This window comes from Pelophylax lessonae, assembly GCF_965119305.1.
Source record: "Pelophylax lessonae genome assembly, chromosome: 1".
NCBI classification, from domain to species: Eukaryota; Metazoa; Chordata; class Amphibia; order Anura; family Ranidae; genus Pelophylax; species Pelophylax lessonae.
In genome coordinates this window covers 416,899,056-416,916,555 of record NC_138768.1, presented here as the reverse complement: position 1 = coordinate 416,916,555, position 17,500 = coordinate 416,899,056, and the positions used below count along the sequence as shown (strand labels likewise).

The following is a 17,500-nucleotide window of genomic DNA, read 5'->3' as shown; positions in this document are numbered from 1 at the left end:
GAGCTGTTTAACCTTTCCACACTTTCGCAGATATCTCTCTTTCTAAGTCAGTTTTTGAGATTTTTTAAACGCAAGTCATCTCCAAATTGACTTCCACACCTTCCACAGTGATTTGGGATTTTTGGGGGTACAGGGGAAAATTTGGCTAAACTTTAGTCGAGCTTTTAGCTGGCGTGGTTTTAAGTCGCGCTCTGACCATATTGCATCTTAATGAATCTCACACTAGGCGCTATTTTCCGCCCGCCGTTCTTTGAATGCCAATTTCAGACTTAAATAATCGCCGCTTCGCAAAATCACGCCGAAACGCCAATTCGCCGTACTATGAATCAGGCCCATAGTCCCAGTTATATATATATAATTTAAAATGAGCTCTATTTTTACTCCTTGCAGTAAATACAAGTATCAATACTATACTTGTAATATTGAGTATGGCTTTTGCATTGTTCTTTATCTGTGTTTAAAGTAGCCAGCATTATTTATCTCCCCTAGCTCTGTCCAATAACCTTTTTGTCCTACCTCCGTCTGTAAACCTTATTAGGCTCTATTCACAAAGCGGTATTACCACATCCGAGTATGCGGTAAGATACAACATAGGGTTTTTCTAAATGTTTGTTAGCATTCACTAAAAAGCTCTACTAAAATACCGCACAAGTTATTTTATGAAGCAATGTGGTATTTTAGTAATGAAAGCCTGCAGTCATGGTTGTTAAAGCGGAGTTCCACCCTGAAAATGTTTTTTTCACTGTCCGCTTGCTCTAAATTACCTGTAAAACAATTGGATAATACATTTTATTTTTTTTTTATTCACTTACCTTGTTTTTAAAGAAAATATACTTACCTTACTTCCTCTTCGTCCCTCTGCGGCCACGGCCCGCCGTTACTTCCTACTTGCGTTGACTCCTGGGAGCTGAATGTCATCGCTCCCAGGAATCAATGCGCCTTCACTGGCCCCGCTCGTCCGTTCTGGCGCAGGCGCGTCATTCCCTGCTAAACAGCTTCTGGGCATGCCCAGAACCTGTGCAGGGATGACGCGCCTGCGCCGGAACTGACGAGCGGGGCTGGTGCAGGGCATTCTGGGACCACAGAGGACACAGAAGAGGATGCCCTGGCTTCAGCTGCCCACACCTGAGATGGCAGCGCTGGAGAAGACATTTTTAAGGTAAGTATTTCTTCTAAAAGGTAAGTGCAACCTGGGACAGTTCGGAGGCTATCCATTCTGAAATGCACTAGACCTGACCTGTATTTTTATCCAATTTTTTTTTTCAGGCCGGGACTAAGGAGCGGGTGGCCGCCGAGTCCTTAACAACCAATAAGTCATCAGCTGTCAGCTGAATGTAAAAAAGAAAAAATTGCTGGCAATAAAAATTAAGAAAAAAAAAACTGGGGAGGGGGTATATTATACAGACCATTATTCATTATTCAACCATGCAGCCTGGCAGGTCAGGAAAGGAAGATGACAAGTGAGTACCCCCCCCCCCCCCCCCGAGACATACCAGGCCAGCCACGTGCTCTTAAAATGGGGGGGGGGATTTGGGGCAGGGAGGCTCTGCCCCCCCAAAGCACCTTGTTCTCATGTTGAACCCTGGCCTGTGGTTGTGGGGGTCTGTGGGTTTATCGGAACCTGGAAGCCCCCTTAAACAAGGGGACCCTCAGATCCCTCCCCCCCATGAGAATGAGTATGGGGTGAATGAGTATGACATCACAAGGGACAGGGTCACCCGGTGACATCACCGAGTAGCCCCATAATTTAAGAACTGGTAGACTGTGGGAGCGGCGGGCAGAAGCCATCTTTTTTTTTCTTTTTTCGGGTTAGTTGTGGCGGCGGGAGTTGTTATTGATGATGAGTCTACATAGGGGGACATTTTTTTTTAGTTTTTAAATAAAGGATTTGTCAAAAACTGTCTAATGTCTTTTGTTTCACTACACATTTTTTGGGGGTGAATGAGTAGGAGCACTATGTACCCCATACTCATTCACATCTTGGGACCCCTTGTTGGGGAGCCCTACTGTAGGAAACCCTACTGACAGCTGATGACCCATCAGTTGTTAAAAACGTGGGTTGTTAACAATGCCGGTGGTTGCCAGTTCCTTAAATATCGCATGCCGGGACCGCTATTTATTTACCACATGCATTTTTTTTTTTTTTCGTGTGAATTGACTTTCACTCCTGTTTTGTGCAGTATTTACTGAGCGTTTTTGCATTATGCGGTAAATACCTCATAAAGAAGTAGTGAATTGACATTTTCAGGATTGCATGCAGTATTTGTGAAAACACCTAAATACCGCGTGCGATCTGTGAATGGAGCTCATTTTCCTTATCTTAGGTCCTATATAATTTACATGTATTATCATATGTTAGATTAAATGATTGTAAACAAAACAAGTCTGAAGACCTTTTCTACATATCTTTTTCAGATCAGTGACTGAAAGTATATAAGCAAGGAGGTCATAAATATAGCCAGGAAACTAGCATTTGCTCTGTTTAGCTACAGATGGCAATTTTTTTTGAGCTAACAATGCCTTTACAAAGGGTTTATGTTATTAAAGTATGTGTGAAGCCTCACCTTGTAAAACAACCCATTTTATTTAAAATTGAAATAAAAGGCAAAACATTTGTGTACAGATAAAAAAACATTATAAACACCTTTTTCACTTTTTTTTATAACTGATAACATAGTCTCTGTTCTCAGCTGCATTAGAAGCTCAGAGAACTAGGGGAGTAGAAACAGCAGCAGACTGGTTTTCCCAGTGAACGGTTGTGCAAGGGGCAGGGGGATGGTGTCAGCACAAGTCTGTTCATTGGAGGAGAGCAGGCTGTGTTCTCACCACAGCTAGAGAACTGACAACACCATGCTCTCCTGCCTAGTGTGGTCAGTGTTTAGTAGGAAAGCAGAGGGACTAGCAGGAACACCAGGGATTTCACACAAAGGAAGCAATACAAAGAGAACAGTTTTTTTTTTTTCTTATACAAATACATGGTGCAGCAAGCACACATGAGGAATATGAAACAATGCACTGTATTAGGAGCTTCATTATACCAAACAACTTTTACTTAGCATCTGGAAGAAGGCTATATATTGTAACGTAGATCTTGTGGCCATCATTCTGGAAGTAATTCCCAGACTGCCACTTTACCTATATGTAGATCCTTGCATTTCCATTTGCAAATCCAATGTAGGATAGGAATGTATGCAGCTGAAAAACACAAGACTTGGTATTACTGAAGTAGACGCAATGCTGAAGTGTACGGTAGAGTGCAAGTACAGAAAATCTGCAGAATTGATTTACTGCATGCCTCATACCATACATCACCACCTTCCACAGCTGACATGTTCTTCTACTGTTCACATGCCCTCCAAGCCATTGTTCATGTCAGTAGAATTATATAATAATATAATATCTCCGCGTCTACTAACATCAACACCTCTCACTTCCGTTTATATAAGTCATCATTCATTATTAAAAATCTAGCAAAAGTACCATCATTTAGCATGTAGGACTTGGCTCCAGCACACAAACCCATACAAAATACATATATGTCTGCAATAACTGCTTATTGTTTTAATCCTTAACATTTGTTTCATCTTCTTTATCCTATGATGCCATGCCAAATGCACAATAAAGCGGGATTTAAATCAGCGCGGAGAGAGATATCCATTTCCTTACAGACAATTATCTAGCGTGACTGTAGCTATAACTAACCCAGGTTGTTGTGGTTCAGTCTCTCCCAGCCGCTATATGGCATTTATTAAATAGAAATATTTTAGGAGTAGTCCCTATGGTATGTTAGCTTATCTTAATTACTTAACCTGGAGTACATTTTGTCACTGGAACAGGACATGAGGGCCCAACAGAGACACAAACTGTAATAAATCACGCTTTTTTGTAGAGTGAGATGGGGGATCCTTTGTAAAGTTTTTACTGCTGTACATTTCTCTGGGTAGGGTAGATCTCCCCGACCCTCCTCGCCCTGTGTGTCAGGGGTTAATAGGGCATCGCAAGAACAAAAATTGAAGGGAAATCACCAACAGAGGTATAAATAGTTGGTATAAATAGTTTCTAAGTCTTTAACCAGTTCTGGACCGGAAGGATTTGCCCCCTTAATGACCAAGCCATTTTTTGCGATTCAGCACTGCGTTACTTTAATGGACAATTGCACGATCGTGCGACGATGTACACAAATAAAAGTGATGTCCTTTTTTTCCCCACAAATAGAGCTTTATTTTGGTGGTATCTGATTTCTCATCCTTTTATGCTAATTTGTATTCTGCTACGTATTTTGGTTAAAAAAACAAAATTGCAAAAAGCATATTTTGATTGGTTTGCGCAAAAGTTATCCCATCTACAAACTAGGGGAAAGATGTATGTCATTTTTATATACTGTATTTTTTTTTTACCAGTAATGGTGGCGATCTGCAATTTTTAGCGGGACAGATCGGACCCCTAACTGACATTTTGACACTTTTGGGGGGACCAGTGACATTACTACAGTAATCAGTGCTAAAAATATGCACTGTTACTGTAATAATGACACTGGCAGGGACGGGGTTAACCTAGGGGTGATCAAAGGTAATTGTGAGCCTAGGGGGAGTGTTTTCTAACTGTGGGCGGAGGGACTTGTGAAATGATCATAGAGACCTGTGATCCTATTTAGAAGGATCACAGGCGCTCTGTGATCATTTCAGAGAGAACAATAGTCAGCTGTGTTTAAAACAGCTCACTGTACTTCTCTCTCAGTGGGGAGCAATCGCGATCTCCCCCCCAGCACCACTCCCGCGAACCGACGTACCCATACGTCGATTCGCGCAGCCAAGCCAGTATATATGCGGCGGGCAGTCGGCAAGTGGTTAATGTGGTTCTAAAGGCTGAAGATTTTTTTACCTTCATGCATTCTCTGCATGAAGATAAAAACTTCAGTGTGCAGCTCCCCCAACAGCCCCCCAATACTTACGTGAGCCCGATCTCGATCCAGCGATGCCCACGAGAGCAGCTGCTCTCCTGGGATTCTGTCTGCTCACTGGCTGAGACAAAGTAGCAGGAGCCATTGCTGTCAAACACGGCCAGTAAGGAGGGAACAGGGGGTGGGACTGAGCCACGCTGTGTGCTTCCCATAAACACACAGGAGTGGCTCCGGAGCCAGTATGCATTAATGTCCCAAAGGCAAGTAGCTTGCTCTGGGGGCACATGGCAAGGGGCAAGAAAGGCCTGCCAGGGACCAGGGAAAAGGAGGATTAGGGCTGCTCTGTGCAAAACTATTTCACAGAGCAGGTAAGTATGATGTGTTTATTATTTTAAGGAAAAAAAGATTTGAACATTTAGAACCACTTTAATCTTTTCTCTGTAGTGAAGTTTTTGGTAAAGGGAATATCTTTATACAGCAATTCCGCCATCTTTTGTATGCCGTGGGCCGTGGCCACCCAGAACGCATAAGCTTGAAGTAATCTGCGATATGCTACATGATGTGTAAACATATCAATGCTTCGAAAGGCTTCCACGTTTATAATTTCAACCCCTGTAAGCCATCTTTCTGGTGTTGCTTCCCCTTTTACCCATTTGACTGGTGGTAATTAGATACCCTCAAATATCAAACATCCTAGTCATGCAAAGCAAAGGAGGTCTGAGGATGTAGATATTAAAGCGGTAGTAAACCAGATGGGAAAACAATAAATGGGTCCCCTGCAGGTTTATGCATTAATGTGCTAATATGCACCACATACTATCACTTTATGACATATTTACCTTTCCCCCTAGTAGGGAAAAACTGCTGCCAGGCCCACCATCTTCATCCAGTCTTCCTTCCGGGTTTCCTCGCTCCAGCCCTTGGAATGGTCAAGGCTGCAATGACTTCCGCCGCCACAGCACCGCACTCTGAATTCTACCCCATACTGTGTGTCCTGAATGCAGAGAGTCTCTGCGCATGGCAGGTGATGTCATCAGCTATTGCTGCTGTGAATATCTCCTAAACGGTGCACGTTTAGGAGATATTCATTGTACCTACAGGTAAGCTTGATTGTAATCTTACCTGTAGGTACTCATTAAAGTGGTTGTAAAGGCTCAAGATTTTTTACCTTCATGCATTCTATACATGAAGGTAGAAAAACCTTATGTATGCCGCAGACCCCCCCCCCCCCACACTTACCTGAGCCCCATCTCGATTTAGCAATATGCACAAGAGCAGCCACTCTCCCAGGTCCCTTCCTCTTGGCTCCCACTACTGTCAATCACAGCCAGTGAGCCAATGAGAAGAGAGTGGGTATGGGACCGAGCTGCGTTCCGTGTGTAATTGGACACACACAGAACAGCGGCTTGGGAATGAGCCTGCTCGGGTGCTCCTAAAGCAAGCTGCTTGCTATGGGGGTACTCAGCAGGAGGGAGGGGACAGGAGCACCAGCAGAGGACTTGAGCAGAGAAGGAGCTCTGCGCAATACCTCTAGCACAGAGCAGGTAAGTATAACATGTTATTTTAAAAAAAAAAAAAAACCTTTGCCTTTATTATTACTTTAAGATAGAGAGTTTACTACCACTTTAAAAGGCATAGTTTGCCTAATTTACTCTTGTGTCGGTCCGACTTTGAAAATGCTTCCTGCACTACTTTGGTCCAACTTGGGCACAATTTTAGCCCATTGATTTGAACTGAAGTCGGGATCATCATTTTAATGTATGCGACTTGTGGCATGCGACTTGTACTCTGAGGCTCTTGAGGAGGAACCCCACGCCAAAATAAAAAAAACAAAACGGCATGGGGTCCCCCCCCCAAAATCTATACCAGGCTCTTTGAGTCTCGTATGGATCTTGGGGGGGGGGGGATTTGCCAAAGTATAAAAAAACAGTGTGGGGTCCCCCCCCAAGACCATATGCTTGCCCCCCCCCCTTCCTGACTTGCCAGGCTGCATGCTCGGATAAGGGTCTGGCATGTATTATGGGGGGGGGACCCTACGTATTTTCTTATTTTGGCATGGGGTTCCTCCTCAAGATGCATACCAGACTCAGAGTCAGATCCCGTTCACTGAAGTCGCATGGAAGTTGGACATGAAGTCACAGGGCAAAGTCAGATCAGAAGTCGTACTACTTTCGTGTCGGAACAGTGTGAATATAGCCTTAGTCGGATCAAAATCAGGCTGAAGTTGCACGGCAAAGTCAGATCGGAAGTCGCGTGACTTTCATGTCGGAGCAGTGTGAACCTGGACTTTGACTTAGTTAACCCTCAGGGTTCATTCACACCTGAATGCAGTGCAGTAAACGTGCATTCCGTGCGCATTTCCCACAGCGTTCAAAAAGCACCAGATTTGCGACTTTATGCAGGTGTCAATACATTCTTACTGACACCGTAAACACGAATTACAGAGGCAATGCATATAAAAAGGCTTGAATACCAGCGCTATGGAGTTTCAGTACCTTAATTGAACCAGGATAGTGGTTATTGGGGTGTAAGCTGCCCCCAACCTACCTCTGGGGTATTAAGTTGGAAAAAAGTGCAAGAAATGTTGGGACCGGCGCTACCACTTTAAATCAAAAATGTGTATTTGTGCAGTTTCAAAACCTGCATGAATCATACGTATTTGTAAAGTGCATTTGGTGCATATAGTGCGTTTAAAATTGCAAAGTGCTGCGTGCTAGTAAAACTTCAATAAAATATCATGGGCTGTGCTCAGTGTACCATATATCACATATACATAAGCATATAGAAAGTGCTGAGTGCTACTGATACCATTAACCACGTGAGTGATTATGTGCTTGTAACAATATATGGCGCCAGTGGATCTCCACCTATTGCACCGCTGCTTACCGCACTTGTTGGACAGGTCGCTAGCACTCCTCGGTCACTGGAATAAAAGATAAGCCTCCATTGCGTAGTATATGTTGATAAGGATAAAGCAACTTAGCATCCACTCACATTTAGGGAGTTCACTATCAGCTTAAGGTGTTCGCCGAGCCGCTTCCGCGTTCCACCGGCTCAAACCACCGTTCCCAGAAGTGACGTACTGACGTACCAAAACCACGCCCTACGCGTTTCGTCATACAACGTCATCTGGAGCGCCATCAGTACGTTCAGGCGTTTGCCTGCACCAGATCGCATGGTACTGCAGTAACATATGATTAGGTACAGTGCGTTTTTTTTTAAAACAAGTGCATGCACTACTTTTCATGCAAACCAGTGAGATTTCAGCCCATTTAAATGAATAGCCTGAATATTGTACAGGAATAGCACAGGAATGCGGACTGTGCGATTCAGCTGTGAACTGTAGATAATGAGGTGTGAATTGTAGAAGATCCCTAAAAATATTATTTGTATCTTAGTGCAGACATCTGAAAAATGTAGTGAGCCAATCATACAAACATGAAACAACATTTCTGGGGGTGTTCTGGACACCAACCCTGTACAGAATGCCTCCAGGTTGTCATATTTCATTGTTTTTTAAACAATTTAAAAAACTACAGCAGCTTCTGATAGAGCCCTTGTTCACATTGAATGCGGCTTTGAAATTGAAAAAACCAAAAGGGGAAATCGGCGCTAAAACATCTTAACCACTTTAAGACCGGAAGGATTTGCCCCCTTCCTGACCAGGCCCTATTTTGCGATTCGGCACTGAGTTAAATTTAACGGACAATTGTGCGGTCGTGCGACGCTGTACCCAAATAAAATTGATGTCCTTTTTTCCCACAAACAGAGCTTTCTTTTAGTTATATTTGATCACCTGTGCATTTTTTTTAGTTTTTGCGCTATAAACAAAAAAAGAGCGACAATTTAAAAAAATATATATATATATTTCACATCCTGCTATATGACATTCTCAAAAAAAAAAAAAAATGTAAAAATCAAAATGTTTTATTCTTTTAGGCCAATTTGTTTTCTGCTACATATTTTTGGTAAAAAAAAAACCCGCAATAAGGGTAGTTTGATTGGTTTGCGCAAAAGTTATCTCGTCTACTAACTACAGGAAAGATTTATGTCATTTTTATTGTTTTTTTTTTTTTACTAGTAATGGCGGCAATCTGCGATTTTTTTTTTTTGTGGGACTGCGACATTGCGGCGGACAGATCAGACCCCTGACTGACATTTTTTACACTTTTGGGGGTATCAGTGACATTACTACAGTAATCAGTGCTAAAAATATGCACTGTTACTGTAATAATGACATTGGCAGGGAAGGGGTTAACATTATGGGTGATCAAGGGGTTAAATGTGAGCCTTGGGGAGTGATTCTAACTGTGTTGGGGCGTGGCTTCTGAAATGACCATAGAGACATGTGATCCTATATAGAAGAATCACATGGGCTCTATGATCATTTCAGGGAGAAAAACGGTCAGCTGTGTTTACAACAGCTGACCGTCCTTCTCTCTCAGCGGGGAGCGATGGTGGGTATTAGGCGGCAATCGGAGACGCCTGCCTGCTGCATCGGCTTACCCGCTGACGGCGCACGCTCGCCCCCTAGCCTCCCGAGAGCGAGTGCCGTACAGTTACGGTGATTTGCCTGGGTGCAGCTGCCTGCCGCAGTACATCTGCGCCAGGCGGTCATAAACTGGTTAAACATAGTATAACAGTATTATAAAGTCCATATATTAAAGTCCATAAACAAACGTGATGATCCCACACCACAGATAGCGCGACTTCAGGTGCGACTTTGAAGACATCTGTTCAGATTCATGCACATGTCTACCCGAAATGGCCAAAAGTAGTGCAGGAACTACTTTTTCAAATTGATGCAAATTGATGCTGCACCACAAGGACAGTGTCGCATCAATTTGAACATGGTCATTGTTGACAGGGTGTAACTTGTCTTGCAAATTGACCTGTTATGAAAAATTGATCCAATGTGAACGAGGGCTGAAGTGGAAAGGTAATTTATATCAACATTGAGCTTTACTCACGTGGCTGTACATGGGCTGTACATTGTGTCACGCCTGAGTCCTCCATCAGAACCACCACCAGTTTCCACTGCTGCGTGAAGCCTAAAATACAACATGACTTGTGAAGCAATTTTAAATGCAATATTATTTATTTATTTTTAAACGAATGTGGGGTTTCACTTTAAAGAAAACTTCTGTACAAAATGTTATACTCCAAGTTTAAGCCTGTTTTTATTTATTCTTTATAATTCTCATTCTACAGTGTCCTACTTGCCATTCTACTGCAAAATTCTGATTAGTTGTAGTGATCATGCTATCAATTTCCAAATTGCTGCATCCACCATGTAAGAATTGCTCAATTCCCCAGATTCTGTAAATTCTTTAGTACTCTTTCACACTGGCGGCTGGAGGGTTTTAAAAACAGGCGGCTGAACCACAGATTTACCGCTCCCTGGCCACCAACTGGAATTGTAACGTTACAGTCTGACAGGGCTGTACAAATGCAGCGGCAACTTTAACTCGTGCTGCAGAGCTTGATAGGCTGCAGCACCTGTCAAACTTGTCCGTTGAGGTCAGTGGAGTGGCACTATGTATAGTGTGTTGCTCTCGCGCTATCAAAATACTGTATGTGTAATGAAATGATTAATACAAGTGCTGCTGGCACTCTATAGCTTATCCACAGCTATTGTTAATAGTATAATATAAAGTGAAAAGTGCTGCGCTGCCATATAGATCGTGCAATATCCTGTGTGCATTTTATATAATGACCAAGCAAAAAGATGAAAATAAAATGTAAGTGAATAAATATTTGTTAAAATCCACAAACTTAAAATTATGCAACTCAGACAAAATAAAAGACACATAGATAATTGCATATATAACGTGCAATATGCAAATCCACAAATAGAGCTAATGGGATCCTAATTAGAGTTGAGCGGACACCTGGATGTCCGTGTTCGCTGGGTCCGGCCGAACTTGAAAAAAAAGTCCGGGTCCGTGACCCGGACTTTTTCCGAACTTGACCCAGACACCGAACCCCATTGAAATCAATGGGGACCCGAACTTTCAGGCACTAAAATGGCTCTAAAAAACCAATGGAAAGGGCTAGAGTGCTGCAAATGGCAGCAAAATGTAGTTAAGAGCATGGCAAGTGCTCTGCAAACAAATGTGGATAGGGAAATAACTTAAAACAACAAAAAAAAACAGAAAAATAAAACAATTTTCTTCATCTGTGAAGGACGAGGCCCATATGGAGTAGGAGGGAGGTTGAGGTGGCGGTGGATGTGGCGGTGTAGGTGGAAGCAGCGGTGGAGGGGGACGAGGTAGCCAACACTGCTTTTTTTTAGTCATTTTAAATTAGGGTACACCCCAAAAGAGTGAGAAAGATCAAAAATATAACAATGGCTGGGTGAGGCCGGTATCCATTTCTATTCTGCACAAGGTACGGACAAGTCCTGTGGGATCCATGCCTGGTTCATTTTAATGAATGTGAGCTTGTCCACATTGTCTCTGGACAGGCGGCTGCGCTTGTCTGTGATAACGCCCCCAGCCGTGCTAAATACACGTTCAGATAATACACTGGCTGCAAGGCACGCCAGCACCTCCAAGGCGTAAAGGGCAAGCTCAGGCCATGTGCCCAATTTGGAGACCCAGAAGTTGAAGGGGGCAGATCCGTCATTCACTACATGTAGGTGTGTGCACACATACTGCTCCACCATGTTGGTGAAATGCTGCCTCCTGCTAAGACGTTCCATATGAGCTGCTGGTGCTGCTGTTTGTTGTGGCGTGCTGACAAAGCTTTTCCACATTTCGGCCATGCTAACCCTGCCTTCTGAGGTGCTGGCGGTGCCCTGGTTGCGTTGGCGACCTCTTCCTCCTCCTCCTCTGCCTTGGCCTTGTGCTTCCACTGTGGCCCCGCTGTCAGGTGGGAATGCCAGCAGCATCGCGTCTACCAGCGTGCGCTTATACTCGCGCATCTTGCGATCACGCTCCAGTGAATGAATTAAGGACGGTACGTTGTCCTTGTAACGGGGATCCAGCAGCGTGGCCACCCAGTAATCAGCACAAGTTAGAATGTGGGCAACTCGGCGGTCGTTGTGGAGACACTGCAGCATGTAATCGCTCATGTGTGCCAGGCTGCCCAGAGGCAACGAAAGGCTGTCCTCTGTGGGAGGTGTATCGTCCGTGTCCTCTGTATCCCCCCAGCCACGCACCAGTGATGGCCATGAGCTGGCCTGGGTGCCACCCTGCTGTAAACATGGTTCCATCTCCTCCTCCATCTCCTCCTCCTCATCCTCCAGAACTGTGACCCTGCTGGTCCATTGTGTACCTGGCGTTTGTGGGTGCAGGAACCCACCCTCGGAGCCACTTGTGAATGACTGCCCTGAAAGCCTTGGAAATGATCCCTCTTCCTCCTCCTCCTCCTCCTGTGCTACATCCTCTTCCATCATCGCCCGAATCGTTTTTTTCATGGAGGCATAGAAGTGGGAAAGTTAAGCTGACAACGGCGTCATCAGCACTGGCCATGTTGGTGGAGTACTCAAAACAGCGCAACAAGGCACACAGGTCTCGCATGGAGGCCCAGTTATTGGTGGTGAAGTGGTGCTGTTCCGCAGAGCGACTCACGCGTGCGTGCTGCAGCTGAAACTCCACTATGGCCTGCTGCTGCTCGCACAGTCTTTCCAGCATGTGCAAGGTGGAGTTCCACCTTGTGGGCACGTCACATATGAGGCGGTGAGCGGTAAGGCCGAAGTTACGCTGCAGCGCTGACAGGCGAGCAGCAGCAGGGTGAGAACGCCGAAAGTGCGCACAGACGGCCCGCACTTTCTGCAGCAGCTCTGACATATCGGGGTAATTTTTAAGGAACCTCTGCACCACCAAATTCAGCACATGCGCCAGGCAAGGGATGTGCGTCAAACCGGCTAGGCCCAGAGCTGCTATGAGATTTCGCCCGTTATCGCACACCACCAGGGCGGGCTTGAGGCTCACTGGCAGCAACCACTCATCGGTCTGTTGTTCCATGCTCCTCCACAACTCCTGCGCGGTGTGTGGTTTTTCCCCCAAACAGGCAAGTTTTAAAACTGCCTGCTGTCGTTTACCCCTGGCTGTGCTGAAGTTGGTGGTGAAGGTGTTACGCTGACCAGATGAGAAGGCGGTAGAGAATGAGGAAGCGGAGTAGGAGGAGTTAGGAACAGGAGGCAAACTGAAGCGCTCTGCAATCCTCGGTGGTGGCCAGGGGAGGAGAGGTGGTGAGAGGTGATCACTGCCGCTCTTCCCCGATCTTCGGGGATCGAGTAAGGAGATCCGCCCGCTTGTGTAAACAAAGCGGGCGGATCTCCTATGTAACAGGCAGGGACAGATTACAGGATTGAACCTGCGATCTGTGCCTGTGTCACACAGTCCCCTCCCCCCACAGATGTCAGAAAGCACCAGGCATATATTTAACGCCTTGATCACCAATAAAGTTAACCCCTTCCCTGCCAGTGTCATTATTACAGTAACAGTGCATATTTATAGCACTGATTACTGTAGTAATGTCATTGGTACCCCCAAAAGTGTCAAAAATGTCAGTTAGGGGTCCGATCTGTCCACCGCAATGTCGCAGTCCCGCAAAAAAATCGCAGATCGCCGCCAGATCGCTGCCATTACTAGTTTAAAAAAAAACAATAAAAATGATTACATTTCTCGTAGTTAGTAGCTGCGATAACTTTTGCGCAAACCAATCAAAACACGCTTATTGCGATTTTTTTTTACCAAACATATGTAGCAGAAAACAAATTGGCCTACAATGTTAAAAAAATTTGATTTTTACATTTTTTTTTGGGGGGGTGGGAATTTCATATAAAAAAATGTGAAAAATATTGTTATTTTTTCAAAATTGTCGCTCTTTTTTTGTTTATAGCGAAAAAAAGTAAAAATCGCACAGATGATCAAATATCACCAAAAGAAATTTCTATTTGTGGGGAAATAAAGGACATCAATTTAATTTGGGTACAGCGTCGCATGACCGCGTAATTGTCCGTTAAAGTAGCGCAGTGCCGAATCGCAAAATATGGCCTGGTCAGGAATGGGGTAAAATCTTCCGGTCTTAAAGCGGTTAAAAATACACTCATTGAGAATTTTTTTGTCAAAGACATGTAGCCAAAGACATGGCCTAAATATATGACAAAAATTGAATATATTGGATATTTTTTAACTGTCAAAGTAGAAAAATATTGTTATTTTTTCAAAATTGTGGCTCTTTTTTTTATTAATATCGCAAAAAATGAAAAGCGCAGAGGTGATCAAATACATCCAAAAGAAAGCTCTGTTTGTGGGAAAAAAGGACGTAAATTTAGTTTGGGTACGGCGTTGCATGACCACGCAATTGTCAGTTAAATTCGCACAGCGCCAAGTTGCAAAAGGTGGTATGGATGTAAAGCAGGAAAATCTTCCGGTCCTAAAGTGGTTAAGGGTTTACTATGCACAGTGTGCAACCCAACCCCCCCCCCCCCCAAAGCTTTCTTGCATCTATCTCTCCTACCTGACCTGGCTCTAGTACCTACCTGTGTAGGCAGCTTAGCCTCAGCTTTCAAGGATATTGTTCTCTCTCTCAGCTTCTGGGGATCTGTCCCTGCCATTAGTGTGTACAGGGATCTGTTACTTCCAGGAGCTGCTGTGTTTGCAAGTGACAGCAGGGAGCGGGGAGTGGAGGGCCAGAGCCGAAAGTGGTAGAATGCAGTTTCACCATGATTCGGCTGCAGAACTGGGTGCGAGGGCCACTTTATAAGACCTGGAGGGCCAGATTCGTCCCGCGGTCCTTGTGTTTGACATGTGTGCTGTAGATCTGAGGGGAAGCTCTGCTGATTTCTGTCATCCAATCATGTGCAAGCAAAAATTCTGTTTTTTATTTTCCTTGCATGTCTCCCTCGGATCTAAAGCGACTGCACTTCTACATGCACTTGCAGTGCAGTTGTAGTACACAGTGGATTTTCCTTTAGTAAATAAACCCCTTAGTGCTCTTATACTATAGAAGGCTATGATGTGTTTATATTTCCTGTCTGAGGTTTACAATCACTTCAATGGGACCTACTGCAAAAGAAAATTGTCATAAATACTTTATTCAATTCCTCGACTGGAGTTTACAGAATCCACAGGGGAAGAACCTGGGTGCTGGTAATTAGAATGAAAATAAAGTAAAGGCTGGACTGATTTACAGAGGGGACAGGTGGAAAAATCTATCAGAGAGTATAAAAGGGACAAAACTAAATAGAACCACCTGTGTATAAATGAAGACTGGCACATATCAATGCTAAAGTATTACACATTTTCTAGGCTTTTGTGTATGAACAATTTACCTTTTTAACCAGAGAAAAAAAAATACAAAAAGCTTTTGAACAGGTGGATGTCTGGATAGTTAAAAGATAAGCAAAAGTCATCCCAACTTTATAAAGATAAAAGTAACATTTCTCTAATCTGATGGTAGACTGCAGTGAGATTGTTTTGGCAGTTGCTACAAGAAATGTACTGCTGAGTGCTTGTATAACTGAAAAACTCAGTAAGAGGAAACAAAACAATGAAAATCACTATTCTCGTTTCTCTAGCGATGGCAGGATAGTGGCTATTAAGAAAATCCCAAAGAAGACATTTACCCTTTCCAAAACTTTACGGAGGGAAGTAAAGCAAATTCGGTAAATGTATGCCGTGTTCCAGTGCTAGAATAGAAATAGTTTAGACGTGTTATGTAATTCTGTGTTTTGTGTGTGCAGTGATTTATTTGCTTATGAAACTTTCACATAATACTGAAGATTGCCACATAATACTGAAGATAAGTTTATAGATGACCTTTTTATCTGGCTGGAGGAAGCAATAATTACAGGGGGTTTTCCTGCGCTAAAAGGTTCTTAAGTGAAAATTGTCTGGGCTGCTTGCAGTGGTCAATCACAGCTGGGATCTAGCAGAAAGCTATAAACAAAAACCATGCTCATCTTTCAGATATTTTTGATACAAAAACTCTAATACATATACTATATTGTCAAAAGTATTGGGATGCCTGCCTTTACACGCACATGAACTTAAATGGCATCCCAGTCTTAGTCCGTATTGTTCAATATTGAGTTGGCCCACCCTTTGCCACTATAACAGCTTCAACTCTTCTGGGAAGGCTGTCCACAAGGTTTAGGAGTGTGTCTATGAGAATGTTTTCCAGAAGCGCATTTGTGAGGTCGGGCACTGATGTTGGGTAAGAAGGCTTGGCTCACAGTCTCCACTCTAATTCATCCCAAAGGTGTTCTATCGGGTTGAGGTCAGGACTCCACCACAAACTCATTCATCAATGTCTTTATGGACCTTGCTTTGTGCACTGGTGTGAAGTCATGTTGGAACAGAAAGGGGCCATCCCCAAACTGTTCCCACAAAGTTGGGAGCATGAAATGTCCAAAAAGTCTTGGTATGCTGATGCTTTCAGAGTTCCCTTCACTGGAACTAAGGGGGCAATCCCAACCCCTGAAAAACAACCCCCACATCATAATCCCCCCTCAACCAAATGATTTGGACTAGTGCACAAAGCAATTTCCATAAAGACATGAATTAGCCAAGTTTCCTGTGGAGGAACTTGACTGGCCTGCACAGACTCCTGACCTCAACCTGATAGAACACCTTTGGGATGAATTCCAGCGGAGAGTGTGAGCCAAGCCTTCTCACCCAACATGACCCTGCCTGACCTCACAAATGCGCTTCTGGAAGAATGGTCAAACATTCCCATAGACACACCCCTAAACCTTGTGGACAGCCTTCCCAGAAGAAGAGTTGAAGCTGTTATAGCTGCAAAGGGTGGGCCAACGCAATATTGAACCCTATGGACTAAAGGCCCGTACACACGTACCGATTGTCGGCCGTAAATATTCGGCCAACGTCCGATCGGCCGATTGTCGGCTTGTTAGTATGATGCTTTCTGACAACCGACTGCGACTTTTCGGCCGAACAGAATGTGGTGTGCAGGCTTTAAATTTTTTGTTGGCCAACACCAGAACGGCCGATTGTTCCTCAGTCAGTACAGAATTCGGCCGACAAACAGCAGATGAGCAAGACTGGGCATGCTCAGAGAAGAAAAAACACACGGAAAGTTAACCATCACATGACATCACTTCTGCAGTTGGCTGTTGTTGGCCGACAAAATTCGTGTGCAGTCTTTAGCACTTTTCAACCGACAGGACATCACCGGACAAAAGACGACCGATCGTTCGGCCGACAATCAGTACGTGTGTACGGGCCTTTAGACTGGGATGCCATTAAAGTTAATGTGCGTGTAAAGACAGACGTCCCAATACTTTTGACAATATAGTGTAGTATATATTTATACATCTAATATAACTCTGGCTTTTTTTTGCAATTTACATTGCATTACCTCTGATCTTTTGTAGGGATATTGATCATCCTAATCTTTGCAAATTTATTGGTGGTTGTGTTGAAGTTCCAAATGTGGCTATTATCACAGAATATTGCCCTAAAGGAAGTTTGCATGATGTACTGGAGAGTGAAGATGTCCCACTGAACTGGGGTTTCAGGTAATCATTTGTGTATAATGTGTCCCTATGCTGCAAGCAAAAAATTTCACTTTTAAGGCCTCATAAACACTAGGTGTCAAAAACTTTTTTAAGGGCGTTTTTTTTTG

The 17,500-nt window shown here is 43.9% G+C and overlaps 1 protein-coding gene across 1 annotated transcript in view; it reads left to right on the top strand.

The window, feature by feature from the left end:
• The window catches only part of LOC309545868 (atrial natriuretic peptide receptor 1-like), a 216,485-nt gene that overhangs the window by 79,980 nt on the left and 119,005 nt on the right, over positions 1 to 17,500 (top strand). Inside the window, exons 10-11 of the mRNA XM_082245275.1 lie at positions 15,432 to 15,518; positions 17,250 to 17,393. Coding sequence (XP_082101401.1) covers positions 15,432 to 15,518; positions 17,250 to 17,393 — 231 coding nt within the window. The remainder of the gene's footprint in view (positions 1 to 15,431; positions 15,519 to 17,249; positions 17,394 to 17,500) is intronic.